The sequence below is a fragment of the Balaenoptera musculus genome, chromosome 7 (assembly GCF_009873245.2).
Source record: "Balaenoptera musculus isolate JJ_BM4_2016_0621 chromosome 7, mBalMus1.pri.v3, whole genome shotgun sequence".
NCBI lineage: Eukaryota > Metazoa > Chordata > Mammalia > Artiodactyla > Balaenopteridae > Balaenoptera > Balaenoptera musculus.
Window position 1 is genome coordinate 80,249,812 of NC_045791.1, and position 24,416 is coordinate 80,274,227.

General features: G+C 38.7%; 2 protein-coding genes across 4 annotated transcripts in view; one reads left to right on the forward strand and one right to left on the reverse strand.

Annotated features, from left to right (window-relative positions):
* The window catches only part of FAM117B (family with sequence similarity 117 member B), a 93,043-nt gene extending 77,477 nt beyond the window's left edge, over positions 1-15,566 (forward strand). The window contains exons 5-8 of one of the 3 annotated variants that reach the window (XM_036858795.1): positions 1,202-1,345; positions 2,965-3,190; positions 5,750-5,870; positions 11,608-15,566. In XM_036858795.1, coding sequence (XP_036714690.1) covers positions 1,202-1,345; positions 2,965-3,190; positions 5,750-5,870; positions 11,608-11,926 — 810 coding nt within the window. In that variant the 3' untranslated portion in view covers positions 11,927-15,566. Of the gene's footprint in view, positions 1-1,201; positions 1,346-2,964; positions 3,191-5,749; positions 5,871-11,549 lie in introns of all 3 variants that reach the window. The other 2 variants (XM_036858796.1, XM_036858797.1) reach the window with 2 other exon arrangements.
* Positions 15,567-18,184: 2,618 nt separating this feature from the next.
* ICA1L (islet cell autoantigen 1 like) overlaps positions 18,185-24,416 on the reverse strand; it is a 71,621-nt gene continuing 65,389 nt past the window's right edge. The window contains exon 13 of the mRNA XM_036856976.1: positions 18,185-22,475. Coding sequence (XP_036712871.1) covers positions 22,360-22,475 — 116 coding nt within the window. The 3' untranslated portion in view covers positions 18,185-22,359. The remainder of the gene's footprint in view (positions 22,476-24,416) is intronic.

Here is a 24,416-nt window from a genome sequence, read left to right on the forward strand (position 1 = left end):
GCAGTGTGGAGAGTGACCTGTGCTCGCACACAGGCTTTTTGGTGGCGGCAGCAGCAGCCTTAGCGTTTCCTACCAGTCTCTGGGGTCCGCGCTGATGGCCGCGGCTCGCGCCCGCCTCTGGAGTTCGTCTAGGCGGCGCTCTGAATCCCCTCTCCTTGCGCGCCGCGAAACAAAGAGGCAAGAAAAAGTCTCTTGCCTCTTCGGCGGCTGCAGACCTCCTCTCCGGCTCCCTCCCGGCTCGCCGCGGCACGCCAACCCCTTCAGGCTGTGTTCACGCCGCCAACCCCAGTCCTCTCCCTGCAATCCGACCGAAGCCCGCGCCTCAGTTCCCAGCCCCGCCTGCCCCAGCGGGTGAGCAGACAAGCCTCTCGGGCTGGTGAGCGCTGCTCGGCGCTGAGCCTCTGTGCGGGAATCTCTCCGTTTTTCCCTCTGCGCCCCTGTTGCTGTGGGATCCGCGCTGATAGCCGCGCGGCTCGCACCCGCCTCTGGATTTCGTTTAGGCAGCGCTCTGAATCCCCTCTCCTTGCGCGCCGCGAAACAAAGAGGCAAGAAAAAGTCTCTTGCCTCTTCGGCAACTGCAGACTTTTTCCCGGACTCCCTCCTGGCTAGCACCAAAGCCCGAGCCTCAGCTCCCAGCCCCCGCCCGCCCCGGTGAGTGAGCAGACAAGCCTCTCGGGCTGGTGAGTGCTGGTTGGCGCCGAGCCTCTGTGCGGGAGTCTCTCCGCTTTGCTCTCCGCACCCCTGTGGCTGCGCTCTCCTCCGCGGCTCCAAAGCTTCCCCCCTCTGCCACCCACAGTCTCTGCCCGCAAAGGGGCTTCCTAGTGCCTGGAAACCTTTCCTCCTTCACGGCTCCCTCCCACTGGCGCAGGTCCCGTCCCTATTCTTTTGTCTCTGTTATTTCTTTTTTTCTTTTACCCTACCCAAGTACGTGGGGATTTTCTTGCCTTTTGGGAGGTCTGACGTCTTCTGCCAGCGTTCAGTGGGTGTTCTGTAGGAGCAGTTCCACGTGTAGATGTATTTCTACTGTATCTGTGGGAAGGAAGGTGATCTCTGCGTCTTACTCTTCCGCCATCTTGCCCCTCTATCTTCTATTTTGATTTATTTTAGAGTTAACCATGTCAAATGGAAGTATGCTTCCATCTAGATAACTTAAAGGTAGTATTAAGTGTATCTTCTCCCCCCTCCACCACTTTTTCTTAAGGCTCCTGTTCCAAAGAGTGCACTTATTCCAGTAATTCCCATCACCAAATCAACAGGCTCCCGGTTCCGGAATAGTGTGGAAGGATTGAATCAGGAGATTGAAATAATAATTAAAGAGACTGGGGAAAAGGAAGAACAACTTATAGTAAGTACTCTTGTATCTTAAAATCATTCTTATACATTAACTTTTCTAATTATTAAGAAAATTCACAGTTTTGGTTTCCATATTTACATGGGTTTCTTTCTTGTTGAGAATGAAAATTTTCTCTTTTGAAAAACTTTGACCTTTGCAAGTGAATGAAAAGTTTTCATTTCTTTGCATCTCATAGAGACAACTGATGTGACTTAAATTTGGATCCTTGAACAGAAGCTATTTTTTGTTTTTCTGTATTTAAAAACCCCTAGACAGGTGATATGCTTCTTATTGGCTATAACTCTATTTAACAGAAGTTTAGCTTACGAGTTTGTTGGGGAGGGAGGGATATGACATGGAATACTTTCTAAAGTATGAATCTACCTCTTGCTTATGTTACTTACTGTTTGGTTGACTATATCATCGAAGCACAGTTCTGCTTACCTATAATACACATAAGAATGTGTATTCTATTAACTATGACACGCATAAGAGTGGTTCATATATAAGACAGTGATAAAATTTCCTGTTTATATTTAAAACCATGTCACAATATATTTAAGCTTTCATTCTTCAGTGAAAGAGGAATTGGGGAGTTTAAAGTAGTGTTTTATTGACGCCTAAGATTCTCTCTCTTAAGATTACAGGTTGGTTTAGCTTAGAGAAAACGCAACTGCCCACACCCTCTCCTCCTTCCCTCCTCCACTGCATGATGGGGAAACTTTCTTGTTGCAATAAAGGTAAATGTACCAAAGATATACAGGGAGCTGGTTTCCCTGTGGAGTGAGTCACACAAGCTTCCCTCTGAGTGTTCTCCTTGATTTCCCTATATAATTAGCACTGCTGTGATTAAGCTTTCTCTCACTTAGGAAGGTTTCTTTGAAAACCCTGTTCTTGGAGGGAAGTGGGCAGGGGGAGAAAGTAGCAGGGCCTGTCATCAAGTATGACTAGTTTACACAGTGGATAACCTTTTCTTCTAATGTGGAACCTAGAGTTGCACCTAGATTTCTCCTCTTTTATAATGGCCTGTTTTTACAATTTTAAAAATAATAGCACATGATAAGTAATTCAGTGCAGTTCATCCTTCAGCAAGCACTGACCACTCATGTGCCAGACCCTGGGAATACAGAGGCTCTGTTCTGCCGCTCAGTGTCCAGGGGGAGACAGATGAGACAGGGGTGTCCCCACGGAGCAACACAGAGGCTTCTTTCTCGCGAGGCCTGATAAGGAGAGGGTTTCTGACTTTTGAGTTTTCTGGAACAACAGGGGAAGGGTGACGTTAGGTGCATTTCAAAATCAATGCCAGGGACTTCCCTGGCGGTCTTAGTGGTTAAGACTCCGTGCTTCCACTGCAGGGGGCACAGGTTCAATCCCTGGTCAGGGAAGTAAGATCCCACAGGCCATGCGGCATGGCCAAAAAATTAAAAAAAAAAAAAAAAAAAAAAAATCCAAAAAGTTCCAAAATCCAAAACTTGAATTTGCCACACACCAGCAGCTATTTTACATAGCATTTGTGTTGTATTAGGGTATATAAGAAATCTAGAGATGATTTAAAGGATACAGGAGGATGCGCATAGGTTATATGCAAAATCAATGACAAAAATACTTATGTTTTTAAAATTACATAACAGCCACAAGACATTCCCGACGGCCATCGCGCACCTCCGCCCCTGGTGCAGAGAAGCAGCAGCACACGCAGCATCGACACGCAGACCCCCGGCGGGGCAGAGCGGGGCAGCAACAGCAGCAGCCGCTCCCAGTCTGTGTCCCCCACGTCCTTCCTCACCATCTCCAACGAGGGGAGCGAGGAGAGCCCTTGTTCGGCTGATGACCTGCTTGTTGATCCCAGGGATAAAGGTACAGTGCAGGAGGAGTTTGCTACCAGATGATAAGTGAATACCACCTGTTGTATCGTGCATTCTGTTCATTTTCTAGCAGAGCACACACGTTTAGGGCTCCTAAGATAATTACTTTGAGATGTGTTCAAAACATAGATTTAAAAATATTGGAGGGGCTTCCCTGGTGGCGCAGTGGTTGAGAATCTGCCTGCCAATGCAGGGGACATGGGTTCGAGCCCTGATCTGGGAAGATCCCACATGCCGCGGAGCGACTAGGCCCGTGAGCCACAATTGCTGAGCCTGCGCGTCTGGAGCCTGTGCTCCGCAACAAGAGAGGCCGCGACAGTGAGAGGCCTGCGCACCGCGATGAAGAGTGGCCCCCCCTGCGCACCGCGATGAAGAGTGGCCCCCGCTTGCCGCAACTAGAGAAAGCCCTCGCACAGAAACGAAGACCCAACACAGCCATAAATAAATAAATAAATAAATAAATAAATAAATTTTAAAAAAATTAAAAAAAAAAAAATATTGGAGTACAAAACAGTAGGTTTTACTGTGGTGCTCAGGTGATGGTCTAGTTGGGTAGGTTTATGGGCTTTTGTTTGTACCTTTTTATTCCTTTTTTGCACTTACTAATACAAGCTCCTTATTTTAGTGAGAGACATTCTTTTTGGTATAAATGAGATAAACATTTGTCCTGATAAGCATTTGTTCTCTATCACCTTAGTTGTCATGTTTTTACAATCTTACTACTTTTTAATTGAATGTGAAACCTTCAAGTTACAGTAGTGTGTTTTAGGATCTGTATTTGTGATATTTCTAACAAGAATTAAGCTGATTTATGTCAATGCAAGATGAGTATTCCAGCAAACCTGGAGTAAAAGGTGGTGGTGGTGGGCTACTTATAGTATTAAACCACTTGCCCGACTCAGAAAGTAATTGGAGACATAGCACGTTGCATATTAGTTACTAATAATATTCTTACTTTTTAAAACAAATAGGGCCTTTCATCTCTCTGTATCAGGGCAGTGTTTTTTTAGCCTAATCCTAGTTATTATTACATGAACTTGAGAGCAATAATAAGATATTTATTATTAAATAAATTCTACAGCTCAGTTTAGTAGTCATTCATTTAGAACTTTCTACTTGCAATGTGTTGAATGTCCTGAAATGTTCCATGTCCAATGACAACTGGTCATTACTGCCAGTCACCTAAAGTACTTACACTGCAGCAAGTACAGAGGACATAAGATTTTCTGAAGAAGTCACTTCAGACAGTGGGCAGTTGTAAAATTTTATTATTTGGACCCTTTTTTGTCATCTTCTAGGTTAAATAAAACATGGCTATTCCAGACCAACACCCCAGACCAATTAAATCACAACCCCTGGGGACAGGACACAGGCACTAGGCATTTTTGGTGCCCCCAGGTGATTCACGTGCACAGAAGTTTGACACCCACTGAACTAAATCCTTTGATTGGGCCATGTGTTTCTTGTCAGGAGTCGGCATAATCACTTCTGATACTTATTGTGAAGATTAAAAGGGATAGTGAATGCAGCCCCTGGTACTTAGTGCTCAATCAGATGTACCCCTCTCCTCACAAATTAAACCATGGCTATTATAATCTGTCCCTTGATTTCCCATACTTTCTACTTTTACTTCAATAACATATAGGAACAACGTAAGTTTTGTGTCCTGCTGTATTTTACTTTAGGAGACTAGTGACTGGTTAGCTCCTCTGATTTCTTTTATGAGAAGGGGCTACAGTGCTACCGCCAGCAAGGAATTGTAGTTTAGTTGGCGCAGTCAGACTCTACATATAGGACACTTAGGGAACATGTCTAGAATTTCAAGTTAATATAATAGAAACTGAGGACATCAGCACTGGACAGGAATACCAGAGTCAAGAAGTGTTCCCTTTGGTAGGGTTAATTTAGAAAGATTTCAAAAAAAAAAAAGAAAGATTTCAAAATCTTTGAGCCAGACTTTGAAGGAGGTTTTGGAAAGCGTGTGGAGAAGGACCTCTTAGGTATAGAGAAGTTTGTAGGCAAAAGAAAGTCTTCAGCATATAGTGTGCATATGGATCTGACTCCCTGGAGCAGAGATTGTGACCAGAGGAGCAGAGAAATCAAATAGAGAGATTCTGAGGGGCAGACCGAGAGTGAATGATAAGCAGCCAGTGAGGAACCATGTCAGTTACTTGTCCTGGGAAGAATGGAAGTGGCGTTTGAGCCCATATGCCGTGTACGGAATAGGAATACGGCAGCAACATAGATCAGTGTTCAGTGCTGAGGAGTGAGTAAGTGATGGTAGGTTAAATAATAACCTACCTAGGCTGTGGTGATGGTAAGTAGAAGAAAAATAAAAATCTCTTCCTTGTTTATGCATTTATTTAACAAACATTATCTCCTCTTTACCAGGAATTGTGTTAGATAGTGGGGTGATGTGGATGAATGAAGCACTATTCCTTACCCTCAGGTAGTTCATGGTGTAGGGGGAGGCCAAGAACAATCCAATACAGTATGACTCTGCACGTATGTGCTAGTGTTTCTCAGTAATGCAGCATGTCGTTTCTTGCAGATAATGGGAACAACTCTCCTTTGCCCAAATATGCAACCTCACCAAAACCTAACAACAGTTACATGTTCAAAAGGGAACCTCCTGAGGGCTGTGAGAGGGTCAAAGTCTTTGAGGAATGCTCGTAAGTATCCCCCACCATCCCTCCCCCCGCCAAAACTTTTATTATGAGAATTTTCAAATAGGCTGAAGAACAGTACAGTGACCACGCATAGATCCACCACTAGATCCTATAGTTAACATTTTGCTTAGTTTTTGCTGAACTGTTTGAATGTAAGTTGCAGACATGACATTTAACCTCAAATACAGTTTAATATTCATTTCCTAAAAGTAACCACAGTAAAAGTAACCACTCCTACATAACCACAATACCATTGTCATACCAAAGAAAATTACAGTTATGCTTAATATGAACTAATATCCGGTTGTTATTCACATTTCCTCAGTTGTCCCCAACGTATCACCCGTGGTTAGTTTTGAACCTGTAAACGGTCAGCTCCACACATTGAATTTAGCATTGTATTTATTCAAGGTAGACCACGGATCTCAATGCAGGGTGGGTTTCCTTCTTTCAAGGATCAAATTCCCTCCAGTTTTTAACTACTTTTAGTCTCCAGTTCTCTAAACAATTAAAAAAAATATTTTCCTGCCAACATGGGGAAGAGAATCCTATTACTTTGCAGAAACACGTTCCCGTGATGAAGATCACGGAAGAAGTAGAATTTTAAACGGCGTCTGGTACCCTTGGTATGCGATCTTCTGTGCTCATATATTTCTGTTGGCTAGTACTCTAGTCAGGTACTCTTAGTTTTAGACTCAGAGTCTGCTCAGCAAGTATTGCAACTTTGAGTTTTCAGTAGCTTTGTAAGTGGTGGCTGCAGGGTTGCAGGTATGTATAAAACTGAGCAAATTAGCTGATGAACATTATTTGGGGAGAGGATGATGGTACTTATATAAACCTCACCTTCCAATCTCACTATCGCTGCAAGTCTAAGAGCCATCCTCCGGCTTTTTCTCAGTATGAAACCAAAACTGCAATGTGGAGATTGTCCAGCCTTGTCTGAATCACATAATGTATCTTTTTCTTCCATCATGAACATCTTAGAATCATTTTAAAATATGACATCCTTTTGTTCCTCTCTGTGCCCCTTCTGTCAGTGCTTTCTTTAAGCTAAATTCTGAATAATTTTGCCACACAAAGAGCATTGTTTTTTAATCCCTTCACCTCCTCTACTAGGAGATCCCAGCTGTCAGTCTCCTATCTGCTTTTCTGACAGTAATTGAAAACTCCATTTTAGCAACTGCTTATTTTTTTCACCATGTAAGTCTAAAAACTTGACTGGTGCCAGAGAGTTTAAGCAGTATTTCTCCACATGTGTTTCATAGACTCCCTGCATCGTAATCATCTGGGTTATTAGTTAAAACTGCAGATTCCCAGGTCCCATCCCAGGCCTAATGAGTAAAAATATGGACGTAGGTAAGACCTAGATTATGCATCTTTAACAAACCTCATAGGATTTTTATGCTTGACTTGAAAATGCTGGCTTAGACCTTTTCATGAGAGTTCTTAAGAAATGGAGTCATTCTTTTAAGTAAAAATCAAATGGTCCACATGGAACCTTATGGAGTTGAGATCTTTGATTGATGTATTGGTAATTCAGATGTGCCTAAGTGCAGAGAAGTGGCTGATGGACTTAAAAAGCAGTTTGAATTTCTGTGTAAATGACTGAGTGAATATTGGTTGTGTGGGTTGGTGTCCTGTGGTATCTGCCTTAGACTGTTACGTTTGGAAAATTTCTCAATATCTGAACTATATACATACAACTATGTTATTTGTTTCTAAAGGGAAGGAAGAAAGGACAGGGTGTGTGTGTGGATGGATAGATAGATCAAAGAAACGTAAGGTAAACCCTGACATATAAAATGTTTTATGGCACAGCCATCTGTTATTAGAAGGTAAACCTAGTCTTTTTTAAATGCACATAGTTTATTATAAATTTTACTGATATAAAGGATGTGTAGCTCATGGAAATCTATTCATTTTCAAATATCTTAATTATATTCCAAAAAGAAATTAACAGCAGTAACCCAATAGTGGATTTCTTAGAGGTAATTTTAACCTTCTATCAATAAAACAAGTTACTCAAAGTCTAAAAAATTGGTTCCTTTTTGCCCCAGTTATGTCATAATTAGAGCAAAACTGGATGCACTAGCATTAAAGTAAGGGTAGATTATTGGTCCTAATTTTTAAATTTTAGCTTAATCATTCTTTAAAGTATACTTTTCTCTCCAAGTCTTAATTTTGGTTTAAAGGTAATAACTCTGACCTGAACCAGGGGTTGGAGTTAGTGAGAGGTTGATCTCTGGTTTTTAGAAATGTATGCTTATTTACCTGAAAGAAAATAGGTAGTTGGATTTGGGACCATAAAGGGCAAGACCAGATTTTGCATTTCTTTTTTTTTTTTTTTTTTTGATACAGCACAGACCATAGCCATGCCTGTTGCACTTAGCAAGTCCTTTTTTTTTTTTTTATAGCTAATATGGCACCAGAGGCATAGTCTTTTATTTACTTTTTATTTTATTTTATTTATTTTTGGCTGCGTCGGGTCTTAGTTGTGGCATGCGGGATCTTCATTGTGGCATGTGGGATCTTTCCTTGTGGCGCGAGGGCTTGTTTCTAGTTGTGGAGTGGGGGCTCCAGAGCACGCGGGCTCAGTAGTTTGCGGCACGCGGGCTTAGTTGCCCCACGGCATGTGGGATCTTAGTACCCTGACCAGGGATTGAACCAGCGTCCCCTGCATTGGAAGGAGGATTCTTTACCACTGGACCACTAGGGAAGTCCCAGCAAGTCCTTTTTAATGAAGTCACATATGCTGTTTCCTGATCCCAATTAATGAACTCCTTGACCTTAGTTACCTTAGATTCCTAGATATTTTGGCCTCTTTGCAGTATAGAGATTTTTTAAAAAAATATGACATAACCCCTTCTTTTCTTCCTTTCTTTCCCTCCCTCCCATTATAAATAATTTGGAATCACCATTTCTTAGCTACTAATTTATTCCTGAATTTAAAAAGAAAATACATAAGCCTTTAAAAAAAATACCAAAGAATTCCTCACATCAGTATGAAAATACCTATAATAATTATCCATCCTGACCATTTGTTTCTCAGAAAGTCAGCTAGCAAGCAGTTATATTTATTTTGAGATACAATCCTTTTGGAATAGCTTCTTAAGGAAAAAGTAAAATATTTAAACTAGTTCTGAGGGTTTCTGTGTGTGTGTGTGTTTTGGTTTTTTGATATGTATGGTTCTTAAATTGAAGAAAACTTTGAAGTAGTATTAGTACCTGCAGCTTCTAGTAGCATAAGTATAATACTGGTCATACACCCCAGGGGTGGGTAACGAGTTTCTTGGAGAATCTGCTCCTCAAAGTTAAATGGAGTGAAAAATGATTCCTTTTGGTGGGTTGGGGTCATGACTGGAGAGGGGGTGGTGATGCTTTTTTTTTTTTTTTATTGTTAGTGTTCTGTTTTCTTGATCTGGGTGCCAGTTAGACAAGTTGTTATTGTTTACGTTATTTTGTGTGAGATCTGTCATAAGTGTTTTCATGAAAGCAGAAAGGAAGTTAAACTGATTTTAGATTCTGTCATTAAAAAATGTCAAAGTCAGAAGTTTGTATCTCAGAAATGTGTGGTTTCATCTTCAAGATCCATTAGCAGCCATGTGTCTTAAGTGATTTTTAAGACAATTTTATCTTTTTAATAAGATAACCTCAAACAATAAATAAATTAATTAAAAACCTAGGCCTCATTTGGAGGAGGGTATAAAAATTGATTAGCCCTTTTTTTCCTAATATAAGAATGAAAGCTATCTTTAATAACTCTTCAAAAGAAAATACAAGCATTATTTAATTATAGAAACATAATCTCGGACTTCCCTGGTGGCGCAGTGGTTAAGAATCCCCCTGCCAGTGCAGGGGACACGGGTTCGAGCCCTGGTCCAGGAAGATCCCACATGCCACGGAGCAGCTAAGCCTGTGCGCCACAACTACTGAGCCGGCGCTCTAGAGCCCATGAGCCACAACTACTGAGCCCATGTGCCACAACTACTGAAGCCTGCGCGCCTAGAGCCTGTGCTCTGCAACAAGAGAAGCCACCACAGTGAGAAGCCCGCGCTCAGCAACAGACCCAGCACAGCCAAAAATAAATAAATGAATAAATAAATTTATTTAAAAAAAAAGAAACATAATCTCAACTTCCTATCTTCTTTAAGGAATTGAAATCCATGCTGTCAGTAAAAACAGAGGGGTGTGTGCTCTTCTTATCATAATATATCCAAATACACATGTGGCCCTAGATGCACTCAAGTAATAAGTTTCCATTGTATCTAAGAAAGAACAATACACAAGAAAAACAAATTTAAACAATGTAATTTTTTTCTTCTTAAATTATTATACTTGCCAAAGCTATCCATGGGTAGTATTCACTATTAATAAAATATACCCACCCAAAGCAAAATATGCCCACCCAAAAATGTTGTACTTGGAACTTTTTTTTTTTTTTTTTTTGCACCTACTCCCCAGGTCTGTTGTTTATTCATTCTTTAAAACCCAGTTCAGATGTTACTTCCTCTAGAAGCTACCTTCCTACCAAACTCCCCCACTCTTTCTCTGTGCCACAGGTTATCCACTCCCTTGTTCTACCTCTAAACCTTTTACAAACCATTTTTATCACATCTGTCAGTCCCGCTTGCGGGAGTTCTCAAGCTTTTTTGTGCTATGGGCACCTCTGGCAGTCCAGTAAAGCTTATGGATCCTTTGAAGTAATTCATAGCTTCTCTGAATAATGTTTTAAAAACAAATTAAAGATTATAAAGGAGACTAATGATATTGAAATACAGTCTGTCCCCAGTACCTTCCTCTTCCCAAGAACTACATGTTTATCTCCTTGTAGATCATCTTGCCTTTGGGTCTCCAGAATCTAGTGCAGACTTGGCACATTTGGATTTTTTTTTTTTTTTTTTTTCATTTCATTAGGAGAGATGAGAACCATACTTTTGTCATATCGTATTACCTTTTCCCACCTGAATCTTGATTTATTTAGGTTCTTCCACTTGAATTTCTTTTCAATTTTGTGTCACTTCCATGTTACTTTAACAGTTTAATTTTTTATATTTTCAGGGAATACCATTAACACTTGTATCCTTTTGCAGCTCTTTGGGTTAATTTGCAGGAGCAGCTAGGGACAGGGAAGGATTTGGCTTCAATAAAAACTTTCAGAACAGAGGACTGTCATTAGTTTTATTTTGATTTTACATTTATGTTACGTTATTCAGAAAACCATCATGGCTATTAACTCAGAATTGTTTCAAAGAGATTTTTAAGGGCACTTGGAGAACTCATGCCCACTGAAGTTTAGTCACGCAGTGGTGGAACTCAGTAAAAGACAATGTATGTCATTAATTTCCTTGCCTTTTCCCTTCAAAATAGTGCAGACTTTGGAAAAATCATAGTGGAACATATTTTTGTCTTTAAACAGCTAGAATATCTTTTGCTTTAGGAAATTCTTTATTCAGATTGGCTATCTTAGATCTTCACTTAGATGTCTGAGCATCCTATGTGGTGCCCGGGGCTCGCCAGGGAACTGAAAGCAGCAACAAAATCTGGTGTCCTTCCAGCATTGAGATAAATAATTTGAATCATGTGTCCTTGGTCAGTAGCATTTGAAGCTTTGGACATAGCTTGAGTTTTGTTTTCCTTTTTTGTGTCTGTAAGTTACTACTTTTTTTTTTTTTTTTTTTAAAGAAAAGAACTTCTGATGTTCTGTGACTTAAAAGTATTGGGTTGTTTATTCTATGTCTAGGCCAAAACAACTTCACGAAATCCCGGCCTTTTACTGCCCTGACAAAAACAAGGTGAATTTCATTCCTAAAAGCGGCTCTGCTTTCTGCCTCGTCAGCATCCTTAAGCCACTCCTCCCCACACCAGATCTTACCCTCAAGGGCTCTGGCCACAGTCTGACAGTCACCACTGGCATGACAACCACTCTTCTGCAGCCTATCGCTGTGGCCTCCCTGTCTACAAACACAGAGCAAGACCGAGTCTCTCGAGGAACGAGTACAGTCCCGCCACCAGCCTCTCTCCTCCCACCACCAGAACCCATTGAGGAAGCTGAAGGATAGGCCCCAGTGCTGTGAGGCCACTGTTCTGGGCAACTGAGAATCTCCTCCATCCCTTGGCAGCGATGGCATCGTGCGCTCCCAGTTGGCTGTGATGTGCTCCAGCATTTCCACGCTGACGCGTCACCGTGCGGCTTCTGGAAGAAAGCAGCCCCGCTGATGGCTCTGCTCACTCCTGAAGGCCAGCCCTCAGTGCTTAGCCTGCTTTTTCTTAAAGCACCGGTTGAAAGAGGAAAAAGGTTTCATTCTTTCCTTTTGGAGGGCTGATATCACATTGTTTTTTGCTTTCAAATTAGACTTCTTTGAAAAAACAAATAAAAAACTGATCCCTGCAAACATGATTCTTGAAGGGAGACGTGAATGATGCTGCAAGAACCATCTTTTATATGAAAATGACTATTTTATAATACCAATGTTACGTTTTCTGAAAACACAGCAAACAGGATGTTCAGACGATTCTTTGGCCTCTGTTTCTTGTTTCCCTTTCTAGATGTGTGCTTTTCTCAGCTGTTTTCAGCTTTGGGACCAAAGGGATTGTTGACATTTTCCTAGCAATCTTAATCTCATGACTGTGTTCTTCTCCCAAACAAGAATTGATAGGTAAATGCATTGAACAAGTATATATAAAAGAGATAAAAAAGCAATATTAGTACATTACGTGATTTATGTTTTTTGATGTCAGAAGTTTGTGCTTTGGGTGAAATACTTGTAAAACTGCTGTTTTCCTCACTACTCCTGTACACATTTCACCATGTGGTCAGAAAAATTATAATCTGGAGACAAGTGCTTTAATATGTTCTCACCCATCATTGGAACTTGGTTTAAAAATCAGTGAGCCAAAAGGAAGCTACCCCGTGTCGACTGCTAGCTAGGAGTCAGGAGCCCCTTGGGTTTTCTGCTCAATACTTATCACATGATCTCCTTTCTTTCCCACAGGTGTCGTTCTACCTTTAACCGTCACTGTATCATAGCCCCAAGAGATCCTAAAATGGCTGTGCATGGATTTCCTCCTTTGCTTTTGTGATGTTGTTGTCTTGTGGATTTGGTCAGGGTTAGTAGTTTGCCAGGAGTGTAATCCGTTGAATAGCAATCCTTAGTCACAGAATCTTGCGACTGACGTTTCCTTTATGGTGGTTGGCACTGAGATATGTTGCCTATAGGTTTTGCTAGTTTTCCCTCCAACATTCCACACGGTGGGGAAAACAGGCAAGGAGAGCTTTGGAGCGTAAAGAACAGGAACCTTTGAAGAATCCATACGGTTTTGGATTTAGGCTCGTCCTAATACAATCACTGCCAGTATCACATGACAGCAGTATTTCATGTCTGGGTATGTGGTAGTGAAATTAAGGAGCAGCTCTTTTTAAAAAGTTATAGCAAACTGTGTTGATAGAAAGCATCCTTCTAAGGTCTTCATAAACTACCTTATGATGCAATAATTTAATGTTCCTATACATATTATATTATAGGGAGAAAACAAATACTTGTAAAAGGGATATAGTTTAGAAGGTTAATATGTCAGTTTGTCCAGATATATCCCATCAAAGAAAAGCTAGTGGTAGCAATAAATCATCTGAAAGGACTTCTTATACTCATGTACCTTTAAAACATCTAAGTAATTAAAAATTTTGCCCTGTTAAGTTGAAAACAGAGATGTATTTAGGCAAATTAGATAAACTCAAACATTTGAATAAGTCTGTCAGGTTTCAGTTGGTGGCATCGATGAATTTTGGTACCCCTTCTGTCCAAAACTAATTTTCCTGAAATTAGTACATTGTGGCTTCTAAATCAGGAAAAGCTAAGTTATTCAAAGTCTAAATGTTCTGGTCAGTAGGTTCTTTGAGAACCTTGATTCTTTGCCTCTAACTTTATTTACCATTTCACCACTGAGAACTGCTCTGTCAGAAGTACAAAAGAAAGGTAAAGCTGAAATCAGGTGAGTTGGTATCGATGGTAGGAAGTTAAAAAATAAGGTTTCAAAAAAATCCAAAATCAGTTTTTGGATGACCTGAATTCTGTTAAATCTATGTTCTTTTCCTTGCCTTACACTTACTTCCCTTTCCATCTGTACGTGTCACAAGGGTGTTTTACAACTACAATGCCACTTTGTAAACAGTTTTTCCTCTTACTCTGTTGTGCATGTTTATCTAACTCACATCTTTCTGTAGAGTTTCATATATCCTTAAACTAAAGTAATTTACAATCAGAATGAGAGAACAAGTTTAAGATAGTATTATTCACAGTCTCATAGGTGGAACTTTTAATGTTTGGTTGTAAGGAGAATGTGAATTTGCAGGTAAATGAATTATATGGCAACTAAACATAGTCCTCATGTTTGGGAGAAATAGAGCCTGAGATTTGAGGAGGGGGGGGAAGGTACAAGGTATAAAAAACACTTAACTGCCAGTGCCAAAGGGCTAATTTTTAAGTATCTGAGCTTTATGCAGTCTTGAAAAAATTTTGGCCATAGTCTACTCGGCTTTATGTAACCTTGGTTCACAGGTGGTTGACTTTTTTTAAAAAATGGGTCTACTCTCAATAGAATGCATAATATTGTTTTCTAAAATTACATTCCATAACTACCTTGTTATTCTGTAGAAAACTGTACAGAAGGTAAATAAATTAGAATAGCTTCAATGGGAATATAATTTAAATTTTTAAAAAATTTAAATAAATTTACTTCCATTGCGGTAAAAGAAAGAAATAGGTGGCTTGTATATTTCAGCAAAAGAAAGCTATTCTCTGGTTATGAACTTTGTCAGTGTTAAGTTATTTTTACTCTTAAACGGTTTTTTTCTTGCGGTGATAACATGAATTTACGGTTTCTGATCATGACCAAGTCTGTATTACTTGTCATGACTTTTGTGAGCAATTATGTTTTAAAAATACCTGTTTTTCTTCTTTGATTAATATGGTGAGCATGGATGCCAAAATTATTTTTTAACTAGAGTCTTCATTTTGTTTAAAATATTTCTTATATTTGTGACAAGCCAAATCAGAGTTTTAGAAGGTGCTATTGCTAACTGTGGAATAACTGGCAACAAGGAAGCCTTTTTTTTTTCTTTCTTTCTTTTTAATGGTTGGCTTTTACTGGAAGAAGGTATTTAAAAAATAGAATTTATAGCTTTCTGTTATGTCCAAGATTAAGAGTGGGTTGTCAGAGTTTTCTTTTGTTAAAGGAAATAAAAGAAAAATTGCCACTACTGAATTTACTATTCTAAAGATTCATTCCTTAATGCTTAGAATTTCAGTGTCTCAAGACCAGACCAGTGGACGTGCTGAATTTGCATTAAGAAAGCTAAAACACTTAACTTCGCACTTTAAGGTTTAAGTTTTACTCTGCCTAAATTAATGATAAGCAGAGCAGCCCTGAACAATATTTTGTTTGTACAATCCTGTTGAAGAATATAATTTATGTTTTTTAAAAGTCTTTATTTTTCATCTCTGTTGAAGCTGTGTAAATCTTTTTAAAATGCGATTTTTAAAGTTTCGTTTTTCTAACAAAATTCTCCCAAAAAACAGCATTTCCAGTGGTGATAAATATTGTTACTGTGTACTTACGTATTCCCTATACCTGAACACTTGTTGCTGCCTCACAAGAAAATAGAACTTTTATGTTAAAAATAAAGTCTGTTCTTCTTGAGTCTTTTTCTGTGTACTTTTATGAATATTGCCTCAAATTCAAATTTCTTTCTTTTCAGACATTTCTAGCTTGAAATAACTTTAGTATGTTCTTTTTCACAGATAGAAAGATGAATTTGTGTTAGGTAGCAGGATATATAATATTGCCAGTTGTTACTTCCTTACTTCCTTGCTACCTCCTTAACTTGCTCTTGAACTGAAAGCACCTGATCTTTGTGTTAAGTGCTAATAAGCAAATGTTAAAATATAAGCAAGCATACTGAAAGGCGTACCTGTTTATAGGTAATTCAGTACTTTACAGGTTGTTAGAGATTTAGCTGGGGGCAGTCACTTAATTTCATTCTAAAGTACAGATAGAGGAGTTTTTTCCCCGTTTTGGTAATTCATTCTTGCTGCTTCCTTTGTGTCGGTGGTTTACAAATGGAAGACAGTTGTTTAGGCTGAAGGGTTTAATCTGTATGAAGGCTGCGTGCGGTATAATCATTTAGAAAGCAGGGTCATCTTTTAAGTGATATAAAAGTGTCACCACAGCTGCCTGTCATAAAAAGTGGTCACCAAATTACTTTGCAAGAAATTCTAAAAATTATTTCTGGGGGTAAAAGTTAACCAGAATTTGGAGATTATATATATATAACATTATAATTAAACACAGCAGCAAACGCAAAGAGAATCTCTCAAATTGGCGTAACATTTTCTCCCATTTTTTTTTTCTCTCAGTCTTTTCCTTCCACCTTTAAAGAAGTTGAGAGGAGCAAATTTAGATCTCACGTTGGGTGTTCCCATCTTCCCCCATTTATTTGATTTTTTTTTTTTTGCTTTGATTCATTAGTATTAAATATACCCGCTCCCCCCCAAAGTTTTTAGGTCTGTAATGATCCTTTCCTTAAAAGATCATTGTAGACCTTTCAGTTGCTTTCCTTAAAGGCAACTGAAAGTTGCTTTTAAGTGGTTGGGTGTGAAATAGTATCCTCTTCCTAGGAGTTCCCTGCCGATGTATATCAATATCATTTTTTTCCCTTGCTAAGATTATGTTTGCTTTTTAAATATTTTAAACCTCTACTAGAACATGGTATGATAACACAGATAGCCTTTGTTGCTCTTTGGTTCAGTGTTTTTCAAACTGTTTGGGTCTTGAAATGAATTAAATGGGTCCAGCCAACATTTTTTTTTAATGACGCAGAACAGGAAACAAAAGTATATTGAAGACATCAGGGAAATAGTACTTGTATGTAAAGCTTTTGCTAGCCATAGGGATACATATGTACTAGGTTGTAAAGTAAAATATATTTCGTACTGTGGGTTGTAATCAAAATGATTTGAAAAATACTGTTGTAGATACAACTTCTGTATATGTGTTTTGGGGTTGGTCTAGTATCTTAACACAGATACTGGAGTCTTTAAAGACATAGTTTCTACTTCTCTTTACTAAGCATCTCCAAATTGCTGGTTTTATTTTTAAAAATTCTTGTCTTTTCAGCAGTTTGCATCTTCCTCAAACTGAGAATTTATCTCCATATACTCTTTGATTTTATACAGTAGCATGGATGAGTCATGCTTAATCATTGTGTTGTTTTAGAGAAGACTGTCATGGAGCTCTGATGGCCAGAAACCCAGGAGTATGACCATTCATCTCAGTTCCATGCCTTAAGCAGTTATTTTTTGAGATCATTGGGATGATTCAGAGGAGTTGCAGGAAAAGCCACAATTTGGGTACTACTTCTGGCTCTGCAGCTTAATAGTCATGGGATCTTAGGCAAAGAAGTCACCTCTTTGAACCTTAGTTTTCTTATGTGATTTTAGGAAATGCTGATGACAGTGCTGTCAGTTAAATGGCTAGTGGGTGTGAAAATAACTTAAAAAACTGGAAGCAAACACGTGTTATCATCTCCTTTCTGTTTTGTTAGGTAAGTTTATTCATCCCTTAGGAAAGCCACAAGTTGTTGGTCATGGAAAATGATCCCATAAAATTCATTTTACCTTGCAAAGTATAATATAGTCAAGGATGTTGAGCTGAAATCATAATGAAAGTAGGTAACACTTACTGATAGCTTTCCAAGTGCCAGGCTTGGTGCTTACATTAACCCTGTGAAGCCAGGTACTGCTAGTTACTGTCTTATAAATTGCAAAATTGGAATTAGATTAAGTAACTTATCCATGGTCATACATCTGGGAAGTGTCAAAATCTGGCCTTGAACCAATTCTGATTGTAGAACTCAGACTTACTGCGACTTCTCCTATAACAGTGACATTAATAAAATATAGGTGTTTGGTATCATCGCAGATTATGTGCCTTTGGGTCGTAGCCTTGTTTGTTCTTTTTGGTCTTCTTCATTGCTTCAACTGCTGGCAGCTTGGTTCAGAGGGCGAAAAGAAAGTAACCTGGTTTGACACCACTTCCTGACCAAGGTAGGTAGTGACACAAATCCTCAAGCTCTGGGTTTTAATGTTGCTATAGCTGCAGAAATTCAAAAGAAATATTTTCTTTAATTTGGGGAGCACGTCTGTTAGAGAGGCAGAAAGTAGCAACTTCACATTTTTGGTGGTTTTTTTTTTTTTTTTTTAACTGACTTTTTGAGGTAAAGACTTACGAAAGTAATTTTTTAACCTCAGTTACTTGGTATGCCCATTTCAGACAGACAATCAAATGAAATCACCTAGATCAGGGGTCCCCAACCTTTTTGGCACCAGGGACCGGTTTCGTGGAAGACAGTTTTTCACGGACCGGAGCGGGGAGGGGGTTCAGGCGGTAATTCGAGCGAAGGGGAGCAGCACGTGAAGCTTTGCTGGCTCGCTGGCCCGCCCGCCGCTCACTTCCTGCTGTGTGGCCCGGTTCCTAACAGCAGGGGGTTGGGAACCCCTGACCTAGGATCACAATTTAGTTCATATATAATATTAACAGTAGTTATTCCTGTTTGGTAGGTTGGTGGATCATTTCTTTGTCGTCTACTTTTACAGACTTTTAAATGAGAGTATTACTTTGAAATGGAATAAAGAAAACAACTCTTTTTTCTTTCATGTAAAAACATGCCCTTCAAAATCTTACCTGATAACACCACTCAGACCTTTATCTCCAGGTTGTACTTATTTTTGGGCATTGAATGGTTTATTTACACCACTGAGTAGAGAACCATGTCTTGACTTCAGATGCCAAGGACAGTTCTTGCTGAACTCTTTAGTCTTCTTTTAAATGGCACATAAAACATGGAAGAAATTTTATGTTGGGCTTATGGATGTGACCCATCCTAACGAACAAACGTTTTTCTTCCTATCCTGTTCTATAGGTTTTCTTTGCTATATTTAAATACCTTACTGTTGTGTTTTAAATGCATTACTTTCAATACTGCTGAATTAGTTAATATTTTAAAGTTTGTATTTCCTTCCTAGTTTAATGTCTGTATCCCAAGATTCTGGGTCTGCTTCGTTGCTCAAGGTAAGGAAATGCAGGGCTCTGCCAGTGCTATGGAAGGTAGAAATAACTGGATCAATCAATCCTGCCTTGCTTTTTATTCCTCCCTTCAACAAATCAGGTTAAATGTTATGGCTTATATTTCACTGGTTATTGCTTCTAGGCTCAAAATTCTGCTATTTGTTTGTATTTTGTTACTGAGAGTATTTACACAAAGAATACACATTCTGTTATTTCCCGTATCTTACAAAGTCCCTCCTGCATGAAGTAAATTAGAAAGAATCAGTCTCACAAAGATATTAATTGCCCTGGTTTTATTTTCATTCTGTGGTATCTGTATCATTCAAACTTCCTTCTTATTACTATGGTCCTGAGGTAAAACCCAAGTTTTTGAATAGAGAAACAGTAACTGGATTTGTATTGAACACTTTAGCAAATAAACTCTGTTTTATGCCATCTTGTAATCTTTATTAAAAGAGGCTCAGAAAAATAGCACATTCAAACTTCCTTTGTTCATATGCTGTAAGACCTCTACATTTCCAGATGGTCTATAAAGATAGTTATGTGAAATATCCATAGTTGAAATACAAACACTTTTTCATTGTGCAAATACTGAAACCTGTTTTGTTAAAATACAGTTTGTTCCTAATCATATCAGAGTTATGTTTTACAATTAATGAAAGATTTCAAAAAATACAAAGTTATACCAATTTGATCTTAATCTGCCCTGGTATTTCTGCCTCTCTTATAAAGTGGTTGAAGAAAGATTAGGCAAATTTTTAGTTCTTCTGGGGCTCTTCTAAGTTTAAATGCATTCTTATTTGGTATTCAAAAGTATAACATAGATACTTCCCCCCATTTAATATAAAAAGCATCCACCCATTTGAAAGAGTTGTTCTCAGCCCACCCTTGGTTAAGGTTAACTAATATACTTCTTACTGAATGGTTATTCTAGATTTAACCAGGAAGCAGCTGATCACCTTTCTGTTCTGTGTTTATCCTGTCATTCCCTACTGAATATGTGCTTGGTTTCTTATTTTAGCTTGTCTCTTATTTTAGGTTTCCTATTATACCTATTTTAGGTGTAATATAGCCAAATTTCTGTTTCTGGACCTTAAATTAAAGACTGAGCTTCAAATAATCTTGAGAAAATGTGAATAGTTACCTTCATTTTAATAGCAGAGTTTTAAATGTGCACTTCAAAAATGCAGTCAGACTTGCTGAAGTTATAACTAGACTTGCTAAGGCAGTTAATGTTGCTTTGAGGCTAAACGAGCAACTACATACTCTGTTGAAAGCGAAAATGTTAGAGAAATTAAGAACTGAAGAATAAAAATCCTTGTATGCTTCTATTTTTTGATAACCTTTGCTCTTGGAAAATTGGGGTTAGTATCCCCTTCACATTCGTAGTCTGGGATTTGGGCCTGGAGAGACTAGTGATTTTCCTCTGGGTTGAGTGTCTTTGTTTACATGAAATAACGACTGCTCTGCATGCATGTGAGGAAGCCATACAAATATTTTTGAACTAATGCATTAGTGAAAATGAAAGAAAAATGGCAAAAACGCAAGACATAAAATTAACATTTTCTGAGGTACTTCAAAGTTGAAAGCACAGAGCAGCCATGGGTATAGAATTTAGATTGTGATTCATAATTATAACCCCTGGTGATTGAATTTTGGCGGAACAAAGACAGTATTGCATTCTGGGGCATTAAACTGAATAAAAAGGGAGAGTTACAAAATGCTTCTTAATGGTTAACCAAGTAAAGAAATAAGCGTGTGAAAATATTTTAAGGAAGGATTTACATAACCTTTTCTTAAGTCCATGTTTCTGACCCTCAGATAAGGTCTTTCCAGCCTACACACTACTTGACCATAGTTGTGGTTTTCTAAATAGCTTGTGAGTAGTTCAGATTGTAGTTAGGCCAGACTGTTGTGGATGGGAAGTGGGCTGCATTTTACCTGCCCTAGTCCATTCCTAAAAAATGTTTTTCTGTATACAGAGACTCAGAGATTACAAGCAGTTCTCTTGTAAATAATAATTAAGCCTATTTAGAACTAGGAATACAATGAAAACTACTGTGAAAGTCTTAGTTAAAATGTTTTCTTATGCAGATGCAATGGACTGGACAATGAAACAAGACACCTGGTGAACTGCCTCAGAACTAAAGGGTGGATGGGAAAAAACAGGAAACTGAGTGACTGTGTGTATACAGTGGCTATGTTTTCATTAGCTTATGCTAACTTCATTAAATAGCCTTCCTTCCAATACTTAGACTCTAAAGCTTTTAAGGGTATGTTTGTCCTTAGTAATCAAACAGAGCCTCAGATGATGTTGCCCACAGAAAAGTGGAAAAACACTCCCTTACTGATGGTATAGAGCTTTCTGTAACTTTGCCAGAAAGCTTTCTGGGTTAAATCATGTCAAGAAATGTGGGGTAATAAAAGTATTGCAAATCTGTACGAGGGTAAGTTAATTAGAATTTTTTTCCCTCATTCAGCTAGAAGTTTCTGGGTCATTTCAGGAATACTACTGCCAGTTGCTCAGGGAGTATCCTCCCCTCGTTTTCTTTTAGGAAGCATATGAGTACAGTACATTGTAGTAGCAATGTGTGAACAATCAGGCCTGAAGACACTTGGACAATGTCTGAAGTACCATAGGATGGATATTCTTGTGGTTTATAAAATGGGAAGAGAGATTTTTCTGTTTATGCAGAGGATGGACTTCTTAGCAAATAAATCATCCTGCTACTTCCCCAAGAAAATTCAATATGAAATCGGGGGGTGTCCATGATTTTGTATGAAGGAAAAAAACTAAGGAATATTACATTTTAGCCTCCAAGTGGAGAAAACAAGCACCAAGTTTCTCTGTGATTTCACTGAAGCAAATTGAGTTCTCAAATCTTATTCTACCTTTCTAACTAAAGAAAAAAACTGGTCTGGTTCTAGTGCTATCTTCCACAACAGAGAATTCCCCCTGCCACCGTTTTATTTAAAAACCAATCCCAAATCACAACCCAGTTTACATGCTGTCCTTCCTTTCTCTAGATACAGAATTCTCACAGCCAGCAAGGCATCTGATACATAAAAGGCTTTCCAAACAGATAAACACACCTCCTATTGATAATTATTCCTAGCTGTTATTTTTGAACTAACTTTTGGTATGTATTTCAGACTCAATAGTTTCTAGTATTTTCCATATATTAGCAACAGCTGTAAATTCAAGATATTAAAGAGATACTTAATGTATTAAAACGTGGTCCTTTCCATCTGTCTAACCTTGCAAACACAAGGTTTTCGTATGTAGGTGACAACATAAACTCCTTTCCACAAAGGCAATAAGTTGCAAAATTGGTGTCTCAAGGCCACTGAAGTGGCATCATAACTTCAGTCAAGCATTAAGAAGTTCATCATCTGAGTGTCCAATAGCATCTGGGTTTGAAAGCGGATCCAAGTCTGCAAATAGATTGAACCAGGCTGACATGTCTTGGTTACCACTGTTGGGAGCTATTAAAAAAGAAAAAAACACATTAGAGTCTCAGATTTTTAAAATCACATTATTGCGCCACTTTTATGATTTTAAAGTAGATGCTTCTTTTGAAACAAAGTTAAGACAGCTGACAAGAATAAACACCAATTATGTCTCCTTGAGGATAAGTTTGAAAAGCTAATGCAGATAACCTCATGCTTTGCTGAGGCTATTTAAGTAATTGCATGTTGCTCTGAGAAAGGACTTGATTAAAAGTGAAAAGGCAGGAAGTAGTAGAAGGCTCTCAGATAAGGTTCAAAATTTAACCTTTGTTCCTACAAAGTAGGAACATTACACTTGTAAACTTAGTATTTAAAATCTATATTTATTATAAAAGTAATATTAAAATAGTAGACATAGGGGGGAAAAATCCCCTAATCCTATCACATTTCCATGTGTACTTTAAAATTTTTGATAAATATATTATGGAGTGGGTTATGTCTCAGATATGACTTCCTGTTACCTGACTGGAAAATTGCATACATCAATAGTCTACAAGTTGTGTGGCAGATAGTCAAGGATACACATCTATGCTGAAGGCTGGGACTAGTAAAAAACTGTACAGTGGCACAGACAGTGGGTCATCTCAGAAAGCTAGGCTCTTGAAGGCCAGGGGGTCCAGAAAGCAGGGCTGAGAGCCAGGGGACAATCTAAAGACCTACATATGAGACGAGGGACGCAGTGGGCAAAGGATGGAAGGCAGTCCTGCTCAGAAGCGTCTAAGGCAACCCTCTCTTACAATCAATCATGGTTACCACTTTCCACAGATCACAAGAGTTTGGGCTGTGGGGATCCCAAGCCTCAGGGATCAGGACAGAGTGAAAGCCTGCATTGTGTGTCCAGTTCTGCTTCTGGGAACCCCAAGGTAGTGCCGGTGATACCCACACAAGTTCTGGCTTTGAGTCCTGGGTATACTAGCTACTAATAAGTAATAATGGGCAAGTCATTTAACTTCAGGGGCCCTTGCTTCCTCATCTGTAAAGTAATGATCATATAATTTATTATTTTTTAAATTTTTATTGGAGTATAATTGCTTTACAATGTTGTGTTAGTTTCTACTGTACAGCAAAGGATTATAGGCAAATAGCAGCTTTCCCAATACCTCAGCCTTTTCGTGTTCAATTCTGAAATTTACTCACTTTATAGTCTCTATTTTTAATGATTTAGCACAATTCAGTTTACTGAGTTTAAGAAGAGAAAACTATAATTACGGATAGTCTGAATCCCTAAGGGATGGCTGTATTCAGAATTGGCTGCTGTGAATCTGTGATTTGCTTGGAATTGATGGATTCCCCAATTGATTTATCCCAAAGCATTAGGAAGAATTAAAATAGGGTTCCAGGAGTCCACAATGATACATACCAACAAATAAGTAAAAAAAGAGGGACAAGACAAACCTTTTCCATATAGTAGAATGTAACTAATAAAGGCGGAGGGGAGAGGAGATGGAAGACCGCCATTTGGCAACAGCCACTGCAATAGACGATTCGTGCAGGAATTATCAATGAATGCTAAATTAGCGGGTGCTACTTTGATACTCAGAAATAAGCCATTCACACAGTTGCAAAATATTTTTCCACATGATAATTATTAATTACAAAGGGAAAAATATAATAGTAATTTGGTAGTGAACAAACCTGGCAGGCACCACCTTAACCAAGTGATCAGAGTTAACATTATAAGCAATAGGACAAAATAGACATCATGTGCCTCCTGATACGGTTTATGAAGAACACACAACATCGTTCCTGTGCTGCTAGTCTTGCCAAAATGCATAACATGAATCTAATTATGAGACAACATCAGATAAACCCAACTCAAGGAATATTCTATAAAACAAATGGCCTGTACACCACAAAAAAAGCCAAGACGATGAAAGACAAAGATTGAGGAACTTTTCCAGATTAAGAAACTAAAGA